Here is an 18,631-nt window from a genome sequence, read left to right on the forward strand (position 1 = left end):
CTGTACTGAAGTGTGTGTGTGTGTGTGTGTGTGTGTGTGTGTGTGTCATCAGCAGAGGAACAGTGCTGGACGTGCTGTGGATTCGTGAAGGACACGCTGATCTCCAGGTGGGTAGATTAAGGCAACTCGCGTTTCTCTTCTTTTACAGTCTGTGCTGAGCAGCGCCTGTTAGACTGACGTTTCATTTGGTCAAATTTACACGGAGGCTTTTTCATTTCGACAAGAGTGGCGGAACCCGGCCGCTGCTTTATCACACATGACCGAGATGTAACTGGAGGGTGTCTTATGATCTGACATCTTGTGATCTTATGATCAACATTTACCAATATAAATCTTTCTTATAATTAATTATGGCCAACATTATGACCAATAGAGTTACAAGAAATAAAATTCAATGAAAATCAATGGACTACTCCAGGAGCCATACTGAAACTTAATGGGTCACCACACACCTTTTAGTCTCTTAACTACTCACCGGTTGGCTGAGGAAGTGCTGGAAAATGATTGACAGGTCTGAGGGTTAGAACTCCATGTATTTTCCACAGTGAAAGTAATTAGACATGTTTTTATGTCCTCTACATATTTTTCTTCATATCTTCAGCTACTGCTGTCCGTACAAGGTGCCACAGTAACAAAACTGTAAGTAATTTACATGGAAATAGAAGGAAGCCTTCATTATTTAACAGTTGGGAGCCTGGTTCACGAAGGAAGAAGAAATGTATTTGTCTGTCTTTTCTTCTCAGGATGTATTGGTGTATGTGGTGGTGGTGATATTGGGGGAGCGGATTTCCATGTTATTTTCATTTATATATAATTCAAATCGGTTTAATTCGACAGCCTGTCTGTCAAATGTCTGTCAGTTGATGTAGGGGCAGCAGAATGACAAATGTGTCAAGTACAAAGTGGAGTTTCATGGGTCTCTTGTGTGGATAAGTAAGCAGCAGCTTGTGGGTAGAGTTCTCATCGGGCCTGAAAATTAAGACCCGACCCGACCCGGGTTTGACTGGGCCAGCCCGAGGCCCGACCCGACCCGACTAATTAGCCGAACTTTAGGCCCGACAGCCCGATAAAGCCCGAAAAAAAAAAAAAAAAAAATCGCCAAATTCGCCATTATTTAACAGAGCCGGTCGGCACCAGGCAGCTCACCTGTCAGATCCGGCAGACCTGACCGGTGGGCGCGGTACCGGACGGTGCCGCGGCTGGCCCGCCTGATACCGACTGATGGTGCCGCGGCATGTGCGGGTCAATACGGTAGTCTGGCAGAAACCGTCCCTGCTGCCGAGTCTGCCAGCACAGCGGGATACTGCTGCAACTCTCTCTCACTTGTTTGCGCTGCGCTCACACAGCTGGTTGTCTGTCTGTCACTGAAAGTTTAGCCTCCAAATCCAATCCAGTCTCTCACTCTCTCCACCAGTCACATAAAAATGAAACGTCATAATCAATAACAGAACACATAATTCTATTTTTTTATTTAAAAAAAAAAAAAAAAAAAAAAATCCCCCACAGAACCCGAAGCCCGACCCGACCCGCCCAATTCACGTAAATTTTAGGCCCGACCCGACCCGAAAATGTCGGGTCGGGTCGGGTCGGGTCGGGTTCGGGCAGAATATGAGAACTCTACTTGTGGGTGACAGCATGCAGGTTTTGAGCTGCAGCCGACGCCTACACAAATCACTTTATTAGTTCTGTGAACTTCAATAAACTTTTTGAGCCCACAGGAAAATGTAGTTAGGCCCATGTTGCTTGGTGACCATGGCGGCGGGGGTCAGATAAAACAAAAACAGAAAAAAACAAGTGAATAAAATAAAAGATAATAGTGCAATGCAGGCATTCTGCTGGTGCTATCTTTAATAAGTGTTATTTTTGATTTTTTTGATTTATTTATTTATTTGAGTGTCATGCACCTTCTGGTGCCCAGCCCATATGGGCTTACAAGACACTAGATAACACAGAAACAAAGACAAAGATGACCATATAACACATACTATTGTGGATACAATGTTCTCTGTCTTCGATGCCAGGCATCTTCCACAAAATTCGCCAAAGCAAAAATCTCCACATTAAAAAACCAACTCATCATATCAGCTTCAGACAGCCAAAACAAATCAGGATTTTTCATCTGGGTCCTTTCGAACAAAACATTTCTCAGATCACAGTATAAAGGGCAATGAAATACAAAATGAAATTCATCCTCAACAACACTGAGATCACATAAAACACACAAACATTGCTCCTCGGGCACACCTTTATATCTGCCTACCTCAATTGCCAGTGGTAAAGTCCCGGTTCTCAACTGAGCACACAGGGATCTTTGCCTTCTTTGTAAATTTACTTTTACATATAATTCTGTGTGATAGTCATCTTTAATTTGAATATAGTTCCTAAGTTTTGGTTTCATACAAATTTCGTTCTTCCATTGCTCCTTATAAATCTCAAATAGTTTTTGTTTTACTGTATTTATATTACACTGTAAATTATTCCTATAAATATAATTCAAATCAGAGAGAGAAAATATTTCAGCAACCTCTCTCGACCAGGGATAGCTGTGTGCTTGGTCCCAGTTAAAGATCTTTTTGGTCAGTCTCTCCTCTGGCAATTGAACAAGGTGGTTCCATAGTCTCAACATCTCACATCTCTGTTTTATCAAACATGGCTCCCATCCCATGTCCCCCTCAACAGCTAGCTTAGCAGTAAATTTATGCACCCCAAGAAAACACCTCATGGCTCGATTCTGGATGGCATTACTATCAGGAGCATCCTTAAAACCCCACACTCCTGCAGCATAAAATAAAATCGGGTTTACCATTGAATCATAAAGCTTAGTGAAGGGTAAGAAACTGAGATCAGGGCATAGTTTCAATTTGTTCAATATAGACCCCAATGCTCTTCCTGCTGATTCTGACAGTATTTTAGTTCCTTCAGTAAAGCACATCTTTTCGTTAAAAACCAAACCAAGATATGTATAGGAATTAGTATAATTTAGAGGCATTGATCCAAACTTAAATATATAATTGCTCTGCTGTACACATTGCTTTCTGAAATGCATAATCAATGTTTTGTCACTATTAATAGTCTCCATTTGCTACACCATAAACTCAAAATATTTAACATTTTTTGTAAATGTATTTCCGATTCTGCTGCCAGAACCATATCATCTGCATATAACAAAACACTTAAATTCAAATTATCAATCATTATACCAAGTGTTATATGGTCTTCAGAAATGTATGCACAAGGTGATAATCAGGTGTTTCAGTCCCTGCCCAGCACCCAACTCTCCACTTTCACTCCCTTTTGATTTTCTTATCTGTTGTGTTTGGGCTCAAATTAGAGGGCAGACAGGTTTGCATGTCTTTCAGGGTCGATGGGTGGGCTGAAATTACGGCACGCCAAAGCACACTACTTTGACAGGTTTACACCAGAGGTCACCATGTGTTTCGCTATAGGTTTATGTAACGTTTACATGGTCAAACAAAGAAATCAGGCCATGGAAAATATTTCATTGGTCATAGTTAATCTTTGTTTCTGTTTTATCATTAACAAGCACTGTACTCGGCTCCAGAGGCACCAACTGGAAAAATTTGGCAATGTTTTTCTTTTTTTTTTTTTTTTTTTGCTCCCCCCATTACTTTTTCTTAGAGCAAGGCCACAGATTTACACTGGTGGTAAACTCTGAACTGTAGTCAGTGTCCTTCAAGGCATTTGACCTCAGACACAGCAGATAAGAAAATCAAAAGGCAGTGAAAATAAGTGACAATGGATTTTTGGAGGCAAGAGAAAAAAGGGCACAGAGAGATTGGCAACAGAGTAAGGATATAGTAGCTAAAAAAAACAAAAACATTTCACACAAGCTGATATGATTGAAAAAAAAAAACACAATTTGGGGGAAATTCTAGATTTGTAAATCTAGAGTGGAATGTCATAAAATTGAAAAGACTGAGTTGTTACAAGAGGTCAGAAGCTTTAAAGCGGCTGTCTAGTTTGCTGACATGATGATTTTGCTCAAAGTCACTGTAGTTCAGTTTAGTTTGGAATTTACTTTATCAAGGCACATAAAGGCGTCAACCAACAAAATGTCTGTGTATTGCTGTATTTATTTTCACAGAATGAAACATGACATTGTTTTAACCACAGACCTTATGTGAATGAATTTTAAAGCTTCATTAAGCAATATTATCAAATCAAATCAAACTTTATAGCACCTTTCATACATAAAAGAAATGCAACACAAAGTGCTTTACATTAAAAGACATACACCCCCAGTCCCCCACCCCCTCATACGCAGTCACCCACGCACACACCCCCCCCCACACACACACACACAATTACATGTAGTTTTTTTTTTCCAACAAGTGAAGTGATTGTGTTTTCTGTGTTAGTGGAGGAGTTTTTTTTTTTTTTTTTCATGACAACTGCAAACAGGAGATAGTGAAATCTTAATGTCACATTGAATCTTTCTCTTTCTCTATTTCCAAAGGGCTCACTTCCCCTTTCCTGTGCTAAACAACCAGCTCCTGTATTCGGTGAGTGATTTAAAAATAATAATAATAATAATCATAATAGTAGAGGCAAGAGAGACAGTCAGAGTAAAGACTAAGGAAAAGGGAGAGAATAAATCTGGTAACGGGAAGAATCAGCAGAATGATACCGTAAGTCACAAAAGGGTAACGCGATGAGAAATGGTAACAATGGCGATCAACTTGATTATCCTGCAGGGTCACTGTCAGTGATGATGGAAAAAAAGAAGGAAATTTGCATGTGATACCATTCTCAACTGTCATGTATGGATAGATGGGAAGTGAGTGTCTATTACTTCTCTTTTTTGAAACAGAAAAAGATGTGGATTTTGAAAGAGTGCGTGTTGGCAGGGGAAGGATCCAGAATGGGATCGTGATTGTTGCAAGGAATGTTTGACAGCTTGGGAATGCTGTGCTGCACGTCACCCGCCAACATCCCTTTCTGCTCCTGCTCCCCCTCCCCACTCCTCCTCAAATAGCAGTGTTTCAGGGAAGGGAGAGTACAAATGGTCAAAAGAATTGAGAGTTGTTTGGAGCATGAGTGAAAGATCTTTGCCATCATTACCGGCAGCCGAGCCATATTTTTGGGCTTTTAACCAAAACGTCATTTCAAAATGTAATGCCGAGGGAACCCAGGCTCCAAAATGTTCCATCACTTCTGGGTTTTAAGACTCAAAGCTGGACCACAGCTGTAAAAGATTTGCTACCAGGAGTTAGCTATCACCTAACCAGTTAGCTAGTGGGCAAGTAGGGCACTGTTTACTCTGTGTAGTGCCAGCCAGGTTTTTGTTTACACCTACAGTATGGCTGAATGACTGCCTGCTCAGATTAGGGCAAGAGACTGTGCTTTCTTTGACCTTGGATGTGGGTGTGCTTGTCCTTGTCAAACACAATGAAAGCACTGCAGAGTCTGTAGCCTCCCACAGTGGGATGTGGGAGGCTACAGCCTTGCAGACTGCACTACCTTATACATTCCTATCTGGGATGTCCAACCCAAAGTCCAAAGTTCACAAGAGCAGACTACACCCATGGTTGACTCACATCTGGACACGGATGGCAGAGACTCAGCGCTAGTAGACACATGGTTGAGCTTTATCACTTCTGTGGTGATCTAATTCAGTGTATTTTGAGGGTTAGGGTTATTCCACCGTTTGGCTGCTGTTACATTCATGATCATTTATGATCGCAAGAGTCGAGTCCACAGTCAAACCCTGGACACTGACTTTGAACCTACTAATGCATTAGTCCAGAAGCCCTAGCATCTTGTCTGTTTCCTCTGCAAGACACAACTGTTTTTTTCTAATTGCATGAGTGACATACACTGCATTTGGTCATACTGTCATGTCAATTAAGAACAGAGTATAAAGAACAAAAATATTAAACATCAAGTGGCTGTGTCGCTGTGCAATCTAAAATAATCTTCTAACATGATGATGATGATGATAATAATGATTATAATAATAACAATAACAATAATAACATAAACCAAATACTAATAATATAATAAAATAATAATACTCAAGAGAAGAAATAAAAAAGAAATACATAAATACATAAAAAAGAGGGAAAAAACAAAAACAAAAGCTGTGTCAACCGTCAGCGCTATTTATACAGCTTCATCTTTATACCTTTCAAAAATCATATTTTTATACTTTTTTTTTTTTTTTTTAAACTGCTCTATGTTTGGACTTTGTTTCAGTTCATCATGCAGACTGTTCCAAATTTTTACCCCATAAACAGACACACACAAGCTTTTCCTGGTAGTTCTCACTTTTATGTTCTTAAAATAAAACAACCTTCTTAAGTTATATTTTCCCTCTCTGGCTGAACATTCCCTGAATATTTCCTGGTAGTTATATCCTCTCTTGGAGGGCATTTGTTTATTAATAAACCCTGAACATAACCCTAACTCTGAGCTGATCAAGCCTGATGTGCCACACCCCAGGTTTCTGATTTTGTGATTGATTTGATTGGGATACTGTCGGCTAACAAATATCTCAACTTTTCAGACCCTCATTGGCAACTTTATTTCTCAAACGATTGTCGAATAAATCGTTCTTCCTCTTCCAGTGATCACAATTATATTTAATGTGTTTCACCGCTTTACATGTTTCTGAGCGTGCAAAAAAGAATATCCAGTACCACACTTATTTATTTATTTATGTATGTATGTATGTATGTATGTATGTATGTATGTATGTTACTCCTGTCATGTACACACATACTCCAATCAGCTAAATCAAACAAGTTCAGCACATTCTTTGGGTGTTGTTGAAAAGCATTTCTGGAAAATGAAGGAAATTAACTAAAACAGAAACTGGGTGGTTGCCAGGGAGGCGCGCATAGACGCAGCGGCTTACAGCTCTCCACTCTCGGTGCCGTATTATATGTTTTTGTATGTGTGAACGGTTGTGTTTTTAGCTGAAAACACCACTATATGTTGGGCAATGTACGCGTACAGTCGTCAGGACCTTTTGAGCTTTGGATTACGCTGCGAAATACACTATATTACCAAAAGTATTCGCTCACCTGCCTTTACTCATACTATGAACTGAAGTGCCATCCCATTCCTAACCCATAGAGTTCAATATGATGTCGGTCCACCTTTTGCAGCTATTACAGCTTCAACTCTTCTGGGAAGACTGTCCACAAGGTTGAGGAGAGTGTTTATAGGAATTTTTGACCATTCTTCCAAAAGCGCATTGGTGAGGTCACACACTGATGTTGGTCGAGAAGGCCTGGCTCTCAGTCTCCGCTCTAATTCATCCCAAAGGTGTTCTATCGGGTTCAGGTCAGGACTCTGTGCAGGCCAGTCAAGTTCATCCACACCAGACTCTGTCATCCATGTCTTTATGGACCTTGCTTTGTGCACTGGTGCACAGTCATGTTGGAAGAGGAAGGGGCCCGCTCCAAACTGTTCCCACAAGGTTGGGAGCATGGAATTGTCCAAAATGTTTTGGTATCCTGAAGCATTCAAAGTTCCTTTCACTGGAACTAAGGGGCCAAGCCCAGCTCCTGAAAAACAACCCCACACCATAATTCCTCCTCCACCAAATTTCACAGTCGGCACAATGCAGTCTGACATGTACCGTTCTCCTGGCAACCTCCAAACCCAGACTCGTCCATCAGATTGCCAGATGGAAAAGCGTGATTCATCACTCCAGAGAACGCGTCTCCACTGCTCTAGAGGCCAGTGGCGGCGTGCTTTACACCATTGCATCCGACGCTTTGCATTGCACTTGGTGATGTGTGGCTTTGCTGCAGCTGCTCGGCCATGGAAACCCATTCCATGAAGCTCTCTGCGTACTGTACTTGGGCGAATCTGAAGGTCACATGAAGTTTGTAGCTCTGTAGCAATTGACTGTGCAGAAAGTCGGCGACCTCTTTGCACTATGCGCTTCAGCATCCGCTGACCCCTCTCCGTCACTTTACGTGGCCTACCACTTTGTGGCTGAGTTGCTGTTGTTCCCAAACGCTTCCATTTTGTTATAATAGAGCTGACAGTTGACTGTGGAATATTTAGGAGCGAGGAAATTTCACGACTGGATTTGTTGCACAGGTGGCATCCTATGACAGTTCCACGCTGGAATTCACTGAGCTCCTGAGAGCGGCCCATTCTTTCACAAATGTCTTGTTTCACAGTCTGCATGCCTGAGTGCTTGATTTTATACACCTGTGGCCAGGCCAAGTGATTAGGACACCTGATTCTGATCATTTGAATGGGTGAGCGAATACTTTTGATAATATAGTGTACCAATTCCACCGGACTTTCATCACTACCAGAACATTTCGAAGGACACCAAAACAAAACAAAAGCGAGGCTGCAGGGCCGGTGCGTTAGCACGGCTGAAAAGACAACCCTTTAAGCCGCCGCCTCCCGGCGTTTTCCAACGCCAGGTCCATAACTAACAAAATCGACGAACTGCGCCTGCACATCGCATCCAACAAGTGTTTCCGTGACTGTTGCATTTTTCTGATATCAGAGACTCGGCTATTCAACTTGCAGGTTGCACGATGCTTTCTATTCTGCCCTGCACCGAATGTACTGAGCCCTAATTTCGTTGCATTATTATACCGTATATGATTGTGCAATGACAATATCTATCTATCTATCTATCTATCTATCTATCTATCTATCTATCTATCTATCTATCTATCTATCTATCTATCTATCTATGTTAGGGAAAAGTGGGCACAGAAAAATAGTGCACACAAAATAAGTCAAAGAAGGTGTTTTACATCACAGGTTGATTTATCAGTACAAAGGTATTCAAGTGAAAAGGCCTGAAAATCATCCAAACCTTTATTATATCTTCAATTCAGTAACAGTTTCCCCATGTACATTTCTTTTTATTGGTCATGTCATTGATTTGAATGTGGTGTTTTTGTGCATATTGCGTGATGTAAATTGATTTTTTTTTTTTTTTTTTTTTTTTTTTTTTTTAGGGAAAGATTGTTTAAAAAAAGCTCACAGTATACTGCTGTAATGTTGATGATGAAGAATATGAAGTTTGTGAGGAGGCATGCTTTCTATAGGTGCTGCTCCAGTTGCTGTTGGGTGTGCAGCACAAGTTTCCATGCTGGTGTGCCAAGAGTGCACCGCTGTGGCTAGAGCAAAAAGCCAGCATGAAACTCAGAGTTAATGTGTTAACTCACTAGTCTGGCATCATGACACAGACCCCTGCATTTGCCTAGCAGCTGGTGGGGGAAAAAAAAATTCAAAATGGAGCTGACAAACTGCATTTGAAACATTTGAAATTTGACAGACAACAGTTTAGCTGCATAAGATGATTTTCCTTCAGTTTAATAACCCTTGAAATTGAAAGCATCAAAGCCAATCATTTCTGGTTAACATAATATCTTATGTTAACCATAAGAAATTAAAAAAAAAAAAAAAAATACAGTATTGGTATTTACAGTGAGAGTTGCTTTGATTTTATTTGAGCCATGCACATTGTTAATTTCAATCAGTCATCTTGAGGGTGAGATAATTTTTTGTGACTAATCCAAGAACACCATTACTTTACATGACATGGAGCCAGAATTCTCTTTATGTGGCTCTATTTGTTGTAACTCAAAACTGCTTAAATGCACAATATCTTCTTTTTATTACTTAGAGATTCCTTTTGACGATCAGTAAATTTTCATCAAATCAAATGCAAAGAGTGATGCTTTCCTTTTCATCACTGCTTCTATGAACCTTGAATTTTAGATCACGTGCAAGTTGGTAAGCATGTGGAATACTAGACGATGCTCTGAACAGGTTGAAATTATCCCAGGATACAAGCTAAAACTCCTGTCGGTCCTGAGTTAAAAATTAACAACCACCAGACCCTCCATGGTAATACTAATGTTGTCTGCTCAGGGGGAAATCCAGGAGCAATTCTTGGGACATTTCAGGCTGGAAATAACACACCAAATCAATTGACTGTACCCCAAAATTGCGAATCATCATTTGTCTTCTCTGTCCAACTTTAACCAGCTCATCGTTTTTATCATCACTTCTTATTTCAATAGAAGCCATGCATTCAAAAACTACACTGTCCCTCTCACTGCAGTATATATGTGGGTGTGTATATGTGTGTGTGTGCACGTATTGCTGTACAATAAATGCACCTGTCCCACCAGTCACTGTCAGCCCATCCATCTGCCCCAGCGACTCTTCCCCTTGGAGAGTTCTAGTCAATTGTCATGTGGCAGCAGCTCATTTTTGCTTCCTGTTTCCTTCACAAGCAACGGCATTGTGCTTTGTGGTTCATACAAGAGTGGCTGAAGCATTTTCAAATAAGCAGAGTTCACCAAGTAACTGGGTAATGTGCTGTGCTAGCCTAACTTTTTGTGTTTTGTTTTGTGTGTGTATATATACACTGCCTGGCCAAAAAAAAAAAGTCGCCACCAAAAAAAAAAAAGGTCACACACTCTAATATTTCGTTGGACCGCCTTTAGCTTTGAATTCGGCACGCATTCGCTGTGGCATTGTTTCGATAAGCTTCTGCAGTGTCACAAGATTTATTTCCGTCCAGTGTTGCATTCATTTTTCACCAAGATCTTGTATTGATGATGGGAGAGTCAGACCACAGCGCAAAGCGTTCTCCAGCCCATCCCAAAGATTCTCAATGGGGTTAAGGTCTGGACTCTGTGGTGGCCAATCCATGTGTGAAAATGGTGTCTCATGCTCCCTGAACCACTCTTTCACAGTTTGAGCCTGATGAATCCTGGCATTGTCATCTTGGAATATGCCCGTGCCATCACGGAAGAAAAAATCCACTGATGGAATCACCTGGTCATTCAGTATATTCAGGTAGTCAGCTGACCTCATTCTTTGGGTACATAATGTTGCTGAACCTAGACCTGACCAACTGCAGCAACCCCAGATCATAGCACTGCCCCCACAGGCTTGTACATTAGGCACTAGGCATGATGGGTGCATCACTTCATCTGCCTGTCTTCTTACCCTGATGCGCCCATCACTCTGGAACTGGGTAACAACCATTAAATTGAAATAGGCTGTTCATCAGCTGATCAAAAGTTTAAGACCACTGCCTTTAAAAGCCCAAATCTTCGCAAAAATGTGGATTCAGTGTCATTTTCTGTCAGGTATCCACACTGTCATGACCTCATGCTGATGAACAGCCTATTTCAGTTTAATGGTTGTTTGCAATAAATTGCTTACTCAATTTTTTTTTTTTTTGTCTCACTCCTATTTCTTCTTTTTGCATTTTGAAGCTCTACTTAGAACCTTCTTAAGATCCAACAGTGCAAAATGTAAATTCTTGCAATTTCTCAACTGGTCTTAAAATTTTGATCAGGAGTGTATCTATATCCATATGTATCTATCTGTCACACACCATATAAATTCCACTTGCAATAATACCACTTACAGTTGATGGTGTTATATCTAGGAGGGAAGAAATTTCACCAACTGACTTTTTGCAACGGTGGTATCCTGGTAAAATTAAAATCAACACTCACAATAAAATTGTCTTTGTTTTGCAGTGCATTTAAACTTGCAAATCAGTGAAGGCATTTGCAAATTATTGCAAATCATGACATAGCTTTATATTTTACATGACCTATGTAATATGATTATTTCTTTGTGTGGATTAATCAGTGAGGGAAACACCTCAGTTTTACAATGAAGTAAGAAAATATGATTGTAGGAATGTACAGAAAAAATAAAGAGGTAGAGGTTTTCTGAGGAATATTAGCAGTATAATATGAACCCAATCAGTAACCAAATCAGTAATGTCACTGACACAGTTCCAACCTCAGCAAAGGTACACAGGTAGCATGGAGCAATTTGATCACTGTCATTAAAAAATGTGGCATCTCTCTGGACCTCGTGTGTATAATCATTAAGCCAGACACATTTCCGCTTTTTCTCAAGGTGTCATTTTCCCATGAGCTACACAGCAATCTTCACTCCACCTCAAGAATTCCCAGTCAAGAAGATTCAGACGGCAGCATCTGTCAGCCATGAGGTATCGCTCACCTCTGTAACAAAGAAAATCTTTGTGTATGCAAAATGGCCACAGAGATTTGAATTCTCAGTAGCCCTAACCTGATGCTCTCCTCGCTACCTGCTTCCCAGCGTGTTGTTATCACATCATTGTCTTTGTTGTTGTCCATTTTATTCTTTTGACCTGACACCTTTTTGCTTTCTTGCCTTACCTGGTGGGGGATCCCTCTACAAATGGCAGCTGTGTCATGTCTTTCAGCATACTCCTTATTTTGTTTCCTTGTGTTTCCACACTGTATTTCACCATTTTGCTTTGTGAGTAAGACCTGAGTTAGATCAAAAAAAGGTTTATGATTTCAAAGTTCTTCACAGAGATGCCTTTGTGATAAATGGCTGTGTACTTTAACCAGTATATATAGATTTGATGTTCCTTTTTTTTTTCCTTTACTGTTTTGGCATTGTTTCAGTGGATTCATTTACAAGCCAAAGACTGTCATGAAATGGACTCTCTGCCTCCCTCTCCTGTTCTGCATTGTCCATTTCTCTTCCACCTCTTTCAAGTGAGCACCAAATTTCCTTATTACTTCATTATTAAATGTTATAATTCCATTTAGATGCATAAATGAAATATTATTGAAAAAAAAAATACATCTTTGTGATTTTGCTGATTTTTGAACATTAACATGCTTTGGGTATCAGACTTTTAGTGGGGCTGATCCCTATGACCAAGTGCTCTGTGGCCCCCGGAGAGAAGCTGAATCTAGACAACAGTGCAGATGCCACCCTAGACCTTTGGTAAGACCTCTAATGACTTCATGCAATCATAAAATACAGAGACTCCTTAAGCAGAGGAGCTGAATTGCTTACTATAAATTGGCATGTGGGTGTGTTTTGTGCCTGTGGTAGAGTGGCAACCTGTTCAGGATGTTTCCCCGCCTTCTGCCCAGTGCATTCTGGGATAGACTGCGATGACTATTTTATTGCAGTGACAGTGAAATCAGACGTAGCTCATGGTATGCCACTTTTATTGCCCCAGCACATATTGCCTCTCACCTGCAGCAGCCATTCTTCGTTCATACCAGCAGGGGGCACCATTCCCATGAATGTAGAAGCATCCTCTCTTCAGCCACATTTCATTGTGATTGCCACCCTCGTGATTTAAAAGCATTTTTCTAAATATTCAATAAAGAATAAGGTTAATGAGTACAGAGCACAGAACAAGAGTTCAAACTGAAAGAGGCACTTAGTGAAATGTTTGTTTCATGCTTTTACTTTACCACCACAGTCAGAAAATCACTAAGCTCCTTTTCCACACACCAACCTAGACTCCTGACATCTGTCATACTGTCTGGGGTACAAGTGCACATTGTATTTTCCTTGTGCAGTGCTCTCTGCAGGCTGCACCATCTAAACAGGGGATACAATAATTCACCCTAAACAATGAACGTAGCTTGTCACACAGTAAATGAATGGATGCCGATCTATTGCCAAAATAATTTCAACAGATGCAAGAAAATTGCAGTATGACCCTCCAGGCTATAGTATCTGACTTCAGTTATTACACAGTGCATGTAACCCAAATATGGGCAAAATACAGCCTGGGGGCCAGATCCACGAGACAATTTGATCTGGCCCTTGGACATAAATCATGATTTATAGTTGAATCCATCAAGTTTCATGCTGGCTCACAAAATCACAGAGAGCGCAGTGACGCACTCTGGGGAACGACAGGCATTGCATGTGCAGTTTTCACAGCGTTTTGCTTATTTTGTGATAAGATGTGTGCCATACTGAGGATTTCCATTTTAAAAATACTACTAGACTTGAATAAACTGAAAAGGAGGAGAACTTGATCGTTCCCACTCAGATGTAGCACCACGTGTGGGTGATGAGGTCTGAATATATGGAATAGTAATAATTAATCAACTCCTTTAAAAAAGGAATTTGAAAAGGAAAAGTGTTGTGATATAATTGTGTTTATTGAAACAAAACGCACTGGGTTAGAAATTTGATTAGAATAAATTTAAAACTTGAAATGCAGCCCTTCGCCCAGCCATCAACTCTATCAGGCCCTTGAAACAAAGTGTGACTGTGCCCAACACCAAAGAGAAAGCTGGACCTGACCCAGAATGTGTAATGTGTAAGTGAGAGCTGCATGAAATACCTCGGTAACCGTCTTATGCCACAAGTCCTCCACCACCTGTGTGCGAGGTGTACATGGAAGTGGGGCTGTCAAAGGTAAACTGTGTGCTTCAGGTGAGGGAGAACCACAAAAAAATCTGCGTAAAGTGCTGGGTAAATGGAAATTGTATTTCAGTCCAAACTACAGAGTTCAAGATGTTAGTATCCCTCACTTTCAGATGTGCTACAGGTCATTTGTACTTTGATCCTTTCAGTCTTTGTGAGAATCCCATTTATTCTAACATCCCTGACAAATTGTCCCAAATTCAGACCAATAGGTTACTGGTGTTTTTCAGGCCAGTAACCTTCCAGGCCAGTTTTTTTGTTTTTGTTTTTTTGTTTTTGTTTATTGGCACATAGTTGGTAACACAAGCCAAAAAGTTGGAGCTCAAGTTGGAGAAACAACTGCTTACTTTTCACCATTAGAGGTCAGCCTTCATTGAGATTTGGGTTTCACCCTTTGAGTAAAATAATTAAAGTCAAAAGTCAAATGCAGAGGGATAATCTGACCTGTTATCTATACCAGAATGTGCCTGTCCACTTTTATAGTAGACACAGGAAAATATTCTACAGGGTGTCCATAAAGTCTCTTTACAGTTTAACAAATTTATTACAAAAGCAAATGAATAGAGAAATCTGTGGAAATTATTACAAAATGAGGAGTAGATGTTGAAGGTTTTTTTTTTTTTTTGCCTCATTTAATACACCTCTATATAGGCACCATTAGTTGCACGAAGCACATCAAGACAGTACTCGATTTCTTGCCATGTTCGTTGTAGCAGAGCCTCATCAACGGTGGCAATGGCATCAGTGATCTTTTGCTTCAGGTCGTTGCTGTCCAATGTGATTAAAAACTTTGATAACCACTGAGTACATAGAATAAATCTGATTAACATATCTCATCAATTGCTTTTGTAATAGATTTTTTTAAATTGTAAAGGGACTTTGTGGACACGCTGTATATTTTTACAGAAATCCAAAACACCAAGACTTACATAAATGTTACTTAAACTTTACTCATCGCAGACTTCATCAAATGAGGTCTCCCAATTCATACTGATGTAGCACAGATAAAATCGTTTTCTACATACAGTATTTGCTGGGCGTGTCCCTCAGACTGTCTGAAATTATTGGCACGAGTGTCACCTTATAGTCACAGGTATTACAGTTAAAGGATAACAGAACTGGCTTTAAGCTTTCCATGTCCAGACAAGATGATCATGTGCAGATGGAAATCACCTCACACTGTCCAAGCGAGAGCGGCTGTCTCATCCCCAGAGGGCTGCACAGCCAAAGCCAAAAATATATCCTTTTCTGACATTGTGGCGTCCAAAGAAGAACTCTACACCCATATTACCTCATAGTCTTGGGGAGAAGAGGCGGTGAAGGGCATATGGATTAGACAGTGGGTGATGGACTGTGTAGGGACACTGTATATTTTTGTCTAGGCTCACATGTTTTTACAGTAAGTCAGCCTGTATATGTGCACATGGTCATGTGAGTTTGTTTATGATGGATTTCTGAAATGCTACATAACTGTTTTTGAAAAATGCTCACCTGAAATTAGGCTATATATGAAAAGCAAAAATGATTCTGTCCTCAAAACCAAAATAATGTATAAACAAATGTCTTAAAATGAGCCCCCCTAACTTCTATCTCATGATGAGCTTTACTTTCACGCCAGCATTCAACGTAAGAGATCGGTCTCATAGAAGATATTTTATTTTGGAATATCTGCTCACACAGTATATTTTCTCTTCATAATGGGCAGCTGCTCTCTTTTGTTGCTCTTTCTGATGCCATCCTATATTTTTACATTTAATTGAGGTTTTTTTTTTTTTTTTTTTCCAATAAATTAATGCCAACTTTTTTTTTCCACAGAGTTAGTATTAACTTTGAAGCAGGGTGTATTTATGAGGACTATCCTCTGTCTGTATTTTCATAAAATGTGTGAGTGGGACTATGCAACTTGTCAATGTGTTTGTAACAAGAAAGGTAACTGCAGGTGCATTCTTGTATTTCAATTTTGTTCACTTAAATTTGACTTAAAAACACAAAATCTTGAGCCTTGGTGAGCAAATATTCAAAGGTGTATATATATATATATATATATATATTAGAGACATTTTTGAGAAGTCATAACAGACTGCTGAAACTCACCAGCTGTTAGATAGTCCTCCCTGCAGAGATATTATTGAAAAATAGTTCTTAAATCCATTTTTTGTCTTCGTAAGACAATAATTTATTTTCACCATATTAAGATGAAAGCGAGCATAATGGGCACCTGACACTAACAATTATTATGGAGACTTCCAAAGATCAAAGGCAGCACAAGAGGACATTAGCTCACTGTCCCATTTTGACATATAAACAAGTAATTAGATAACTCAGTCACTCCTTATGTGCCCACCATACATATGAGTTATTTTAACCTTAAAATCTTCTCACATCTGCTTCTATCATCTGTGAGGGGACGTTTAGCAGAACTGATAAATGACCATGTACATGAAATCAAGACAAAATATCAGGCTCTACCATCATGAAATTGAAGTGCCATAAGCAAAACAGCAACAAGCATTGGTAACATTGTTGCCAAGTCTGCTGATTAAAGGCAACTTTGGCCTTTTTTTCTGTAAAGTCATGTACAAATATTAGTAGTTAGTAGCCATTGCGTATTATTTTGACTGAGCTCCATCTCAGTTGTCAAATATCACTGCCTGCTGCCAGGTTGCTGCTCACTTAAAATTTATTGCATAAATAATGTTTGAGATCTGTCCATCCTTGTTATCAAAGAATCCAGGGATTATTCTCAACAGAGTTATGGTGGAAACTAAAATCCATTACCTTTGCATTTGATTAAGAGGTTAATTTTTTGTAGCATTATGATGCAAACTATAAGAATATGCACTTGACACCCATGTAAGAATTACAGTTATGTTACTTTAGCACACCATGTCACATTTATGTACCTGCTAGGTGACGTTACTGTCAGTATTATAGACCTTTTAAACATTTTGTCCCATACCAGGTCCAGAGCTGATGTTCAGACATGCACATCTTGGAACGCTCCAATCATCTGGGATGGGATGTTTGACCCAGACGTTTTTGACCAGAGGCACAAGCAAGACCAGTCGACTGTGGCTCTCACTGTGTTTGCTGTGGGCAGGTTTGTTTCTGTACAAAAACTGGGATTGTTAAGATACAAGCTCAGCAGACCCAATGTTTGAAATATTAAAATGAACAAAATCTTTGACTGTATTTTCGTCTAATCGAGTGCGCTTTGTCCACATTTCCCTCCAAGGTACCTGGATGCTTACCTTGGGACTTTCCTCAACAGTTCAGAACAGTATTTCATGGTGGGTTTACCAGTGACGTTTTACGTGTTTACAGATGTACCAGAGAAGGTACCAAACATGAAACTTGCTCCTCAGCGAAGCTTGAAGGTCATCAAAGTGGAAAGGCACTCCAGATGGCAGGACATTTCTATGATGCGCATGAAGACGATATCAGATGTCATAGAATCAGACATTCGTCACCACAGCACTTACGTCTTCTGCTTTGATGTGGACCAGGTGTTTACGGGGAGATTTGGCTCTGAGGCTCTGGGGGAATCTGTTGCTCTGCTCCACGCTCACTACTACCGCCTTCCAAAGTTTTTGTTTAGTTATGACTATAACCCCAAGTCCAGAGCCTACATGGAGACTGGGGATTTCTACTACCACGCTGCTGTGTTTGGAGGTACGTGGCAGAGTGTGAAGGCCATGGCTGATGCCTGCTACCAGAGCATCATGGAGGACAAGCAAAACAACGTGGAGGCTCTGTGGCACGATGAGAGTCACCTCAACAAGTATCTGTGGCTCCATAAACCCAGCAGGGTGCTCTCTCCTGAGTACTGCTGGGACAGAAGTATTGGCTACCGGAAAGACATTCGGGTCACCCGCCTAATATGGGCACCCAAAAATTATGACACACTGCGGATATCATAGTGTGGCTAAAGGAGCCACAATGTGGGGATTTTTTCTACTAAAGACTTAAAGTATTGAATTAATAGCTTGAAGAGTATGCAATGTTATATGCGTCATACTATCAGGTTGCATTGACTCTTACTTCTTTTGTGATCTCGCCTAATTTGCACTTGTCCGTAGGCAGGGTTTTTCATGATGGCATGAAAAAATCCCTCAAAAGAGGAAGTATCCTTCTAATAATATAATGAAAGTAACCTTCCTTAACAGAGACAAGGCAGGAACCAGATCTCAGGTAAATCTATGCCAGTGGTTGTCACTGTGCATTTACCAGAGTGCTTGAATGTTAAACGTGGTTTTCTTGCTAACTGTATGTGCTGAACAGGCCTTGTAGAAAAATCCCAAATTTGTATCTTTCAATATTTATTTTTGCAGTTTTCATGGCTTTTCAAATGGATGTTTTAGCACCTTTTTAATTGAATGGAAAACTAAAATGTGTATTTTTTCATTGA

At 40.1% G+C, this 18,631-nt stretch overlaps 1 protein-coding gene across 1 annotated transcript; it reads left to right on the forward strand.

The window, feature by feature from the left end:
• On the forward strand, nt 1–18,252 carry LOC115359605 (alpha-1,3-galactosyltransferase 2-like). Its single transcript, XM_030052159.1, has 7 exons — nt 1–107; nt 4,478–4,523; nt 11,905–11,998; nt 12,444–12,536; nt 12,676–12,771; nt 17,186–17,323; nt 17,459–18,252. Exons 3-7 carry the CDS (start codon nt 11,994–11,996, stop codon nt 18,141–18,143), a joined length of 1,017 nt encoding a protein of 338 aa, XP_029908019.1. The 5' UTR covers nt 1–107; nt 4,478–4,523; nt 11,905–11,993; the 3' UTR covers nt 18,144–18,252.
• The last annotated feature ends 379 nt before the right edge of the window (nt 18,253–18,631 follow it).

The sequence above is a fragment of the Myripristis murdjan genome, chromosome 5, assembly GCF_902150065.1.
Source record: "Myripristis murdjan chromosome 5, fMyrMur1.1, whole genome shotgun sequence".
NCBI lineage: Eukaryota > Metazoa > Chordata > Actinopteri > Holocentriformes > Holocentridae > Myripristis > Myripristis murdjan.

What these genes read in the sequence shown, in the direction of transcription:
- LOC115359605 (XM_030052159.1), top strand. An exon ending in GATGCCACCCTAGACCTTTG is followed by an intron (nt 12,772 to 17,185) that starts GTAAGACCTCTA and finishes GTCCCATACCAG; the next exon opens with GTCCAGAGCTGATGTTCAGA. An exon ending in ACTGTGTTTGCTGTGGGCAG is followed by an intron (nt 17,324 to 17,458) that starts GTTTGTTTCTGT and finishes TTTCCCTCCAAG; the next exon opens with GTACCTGGATGCTTACCTTG.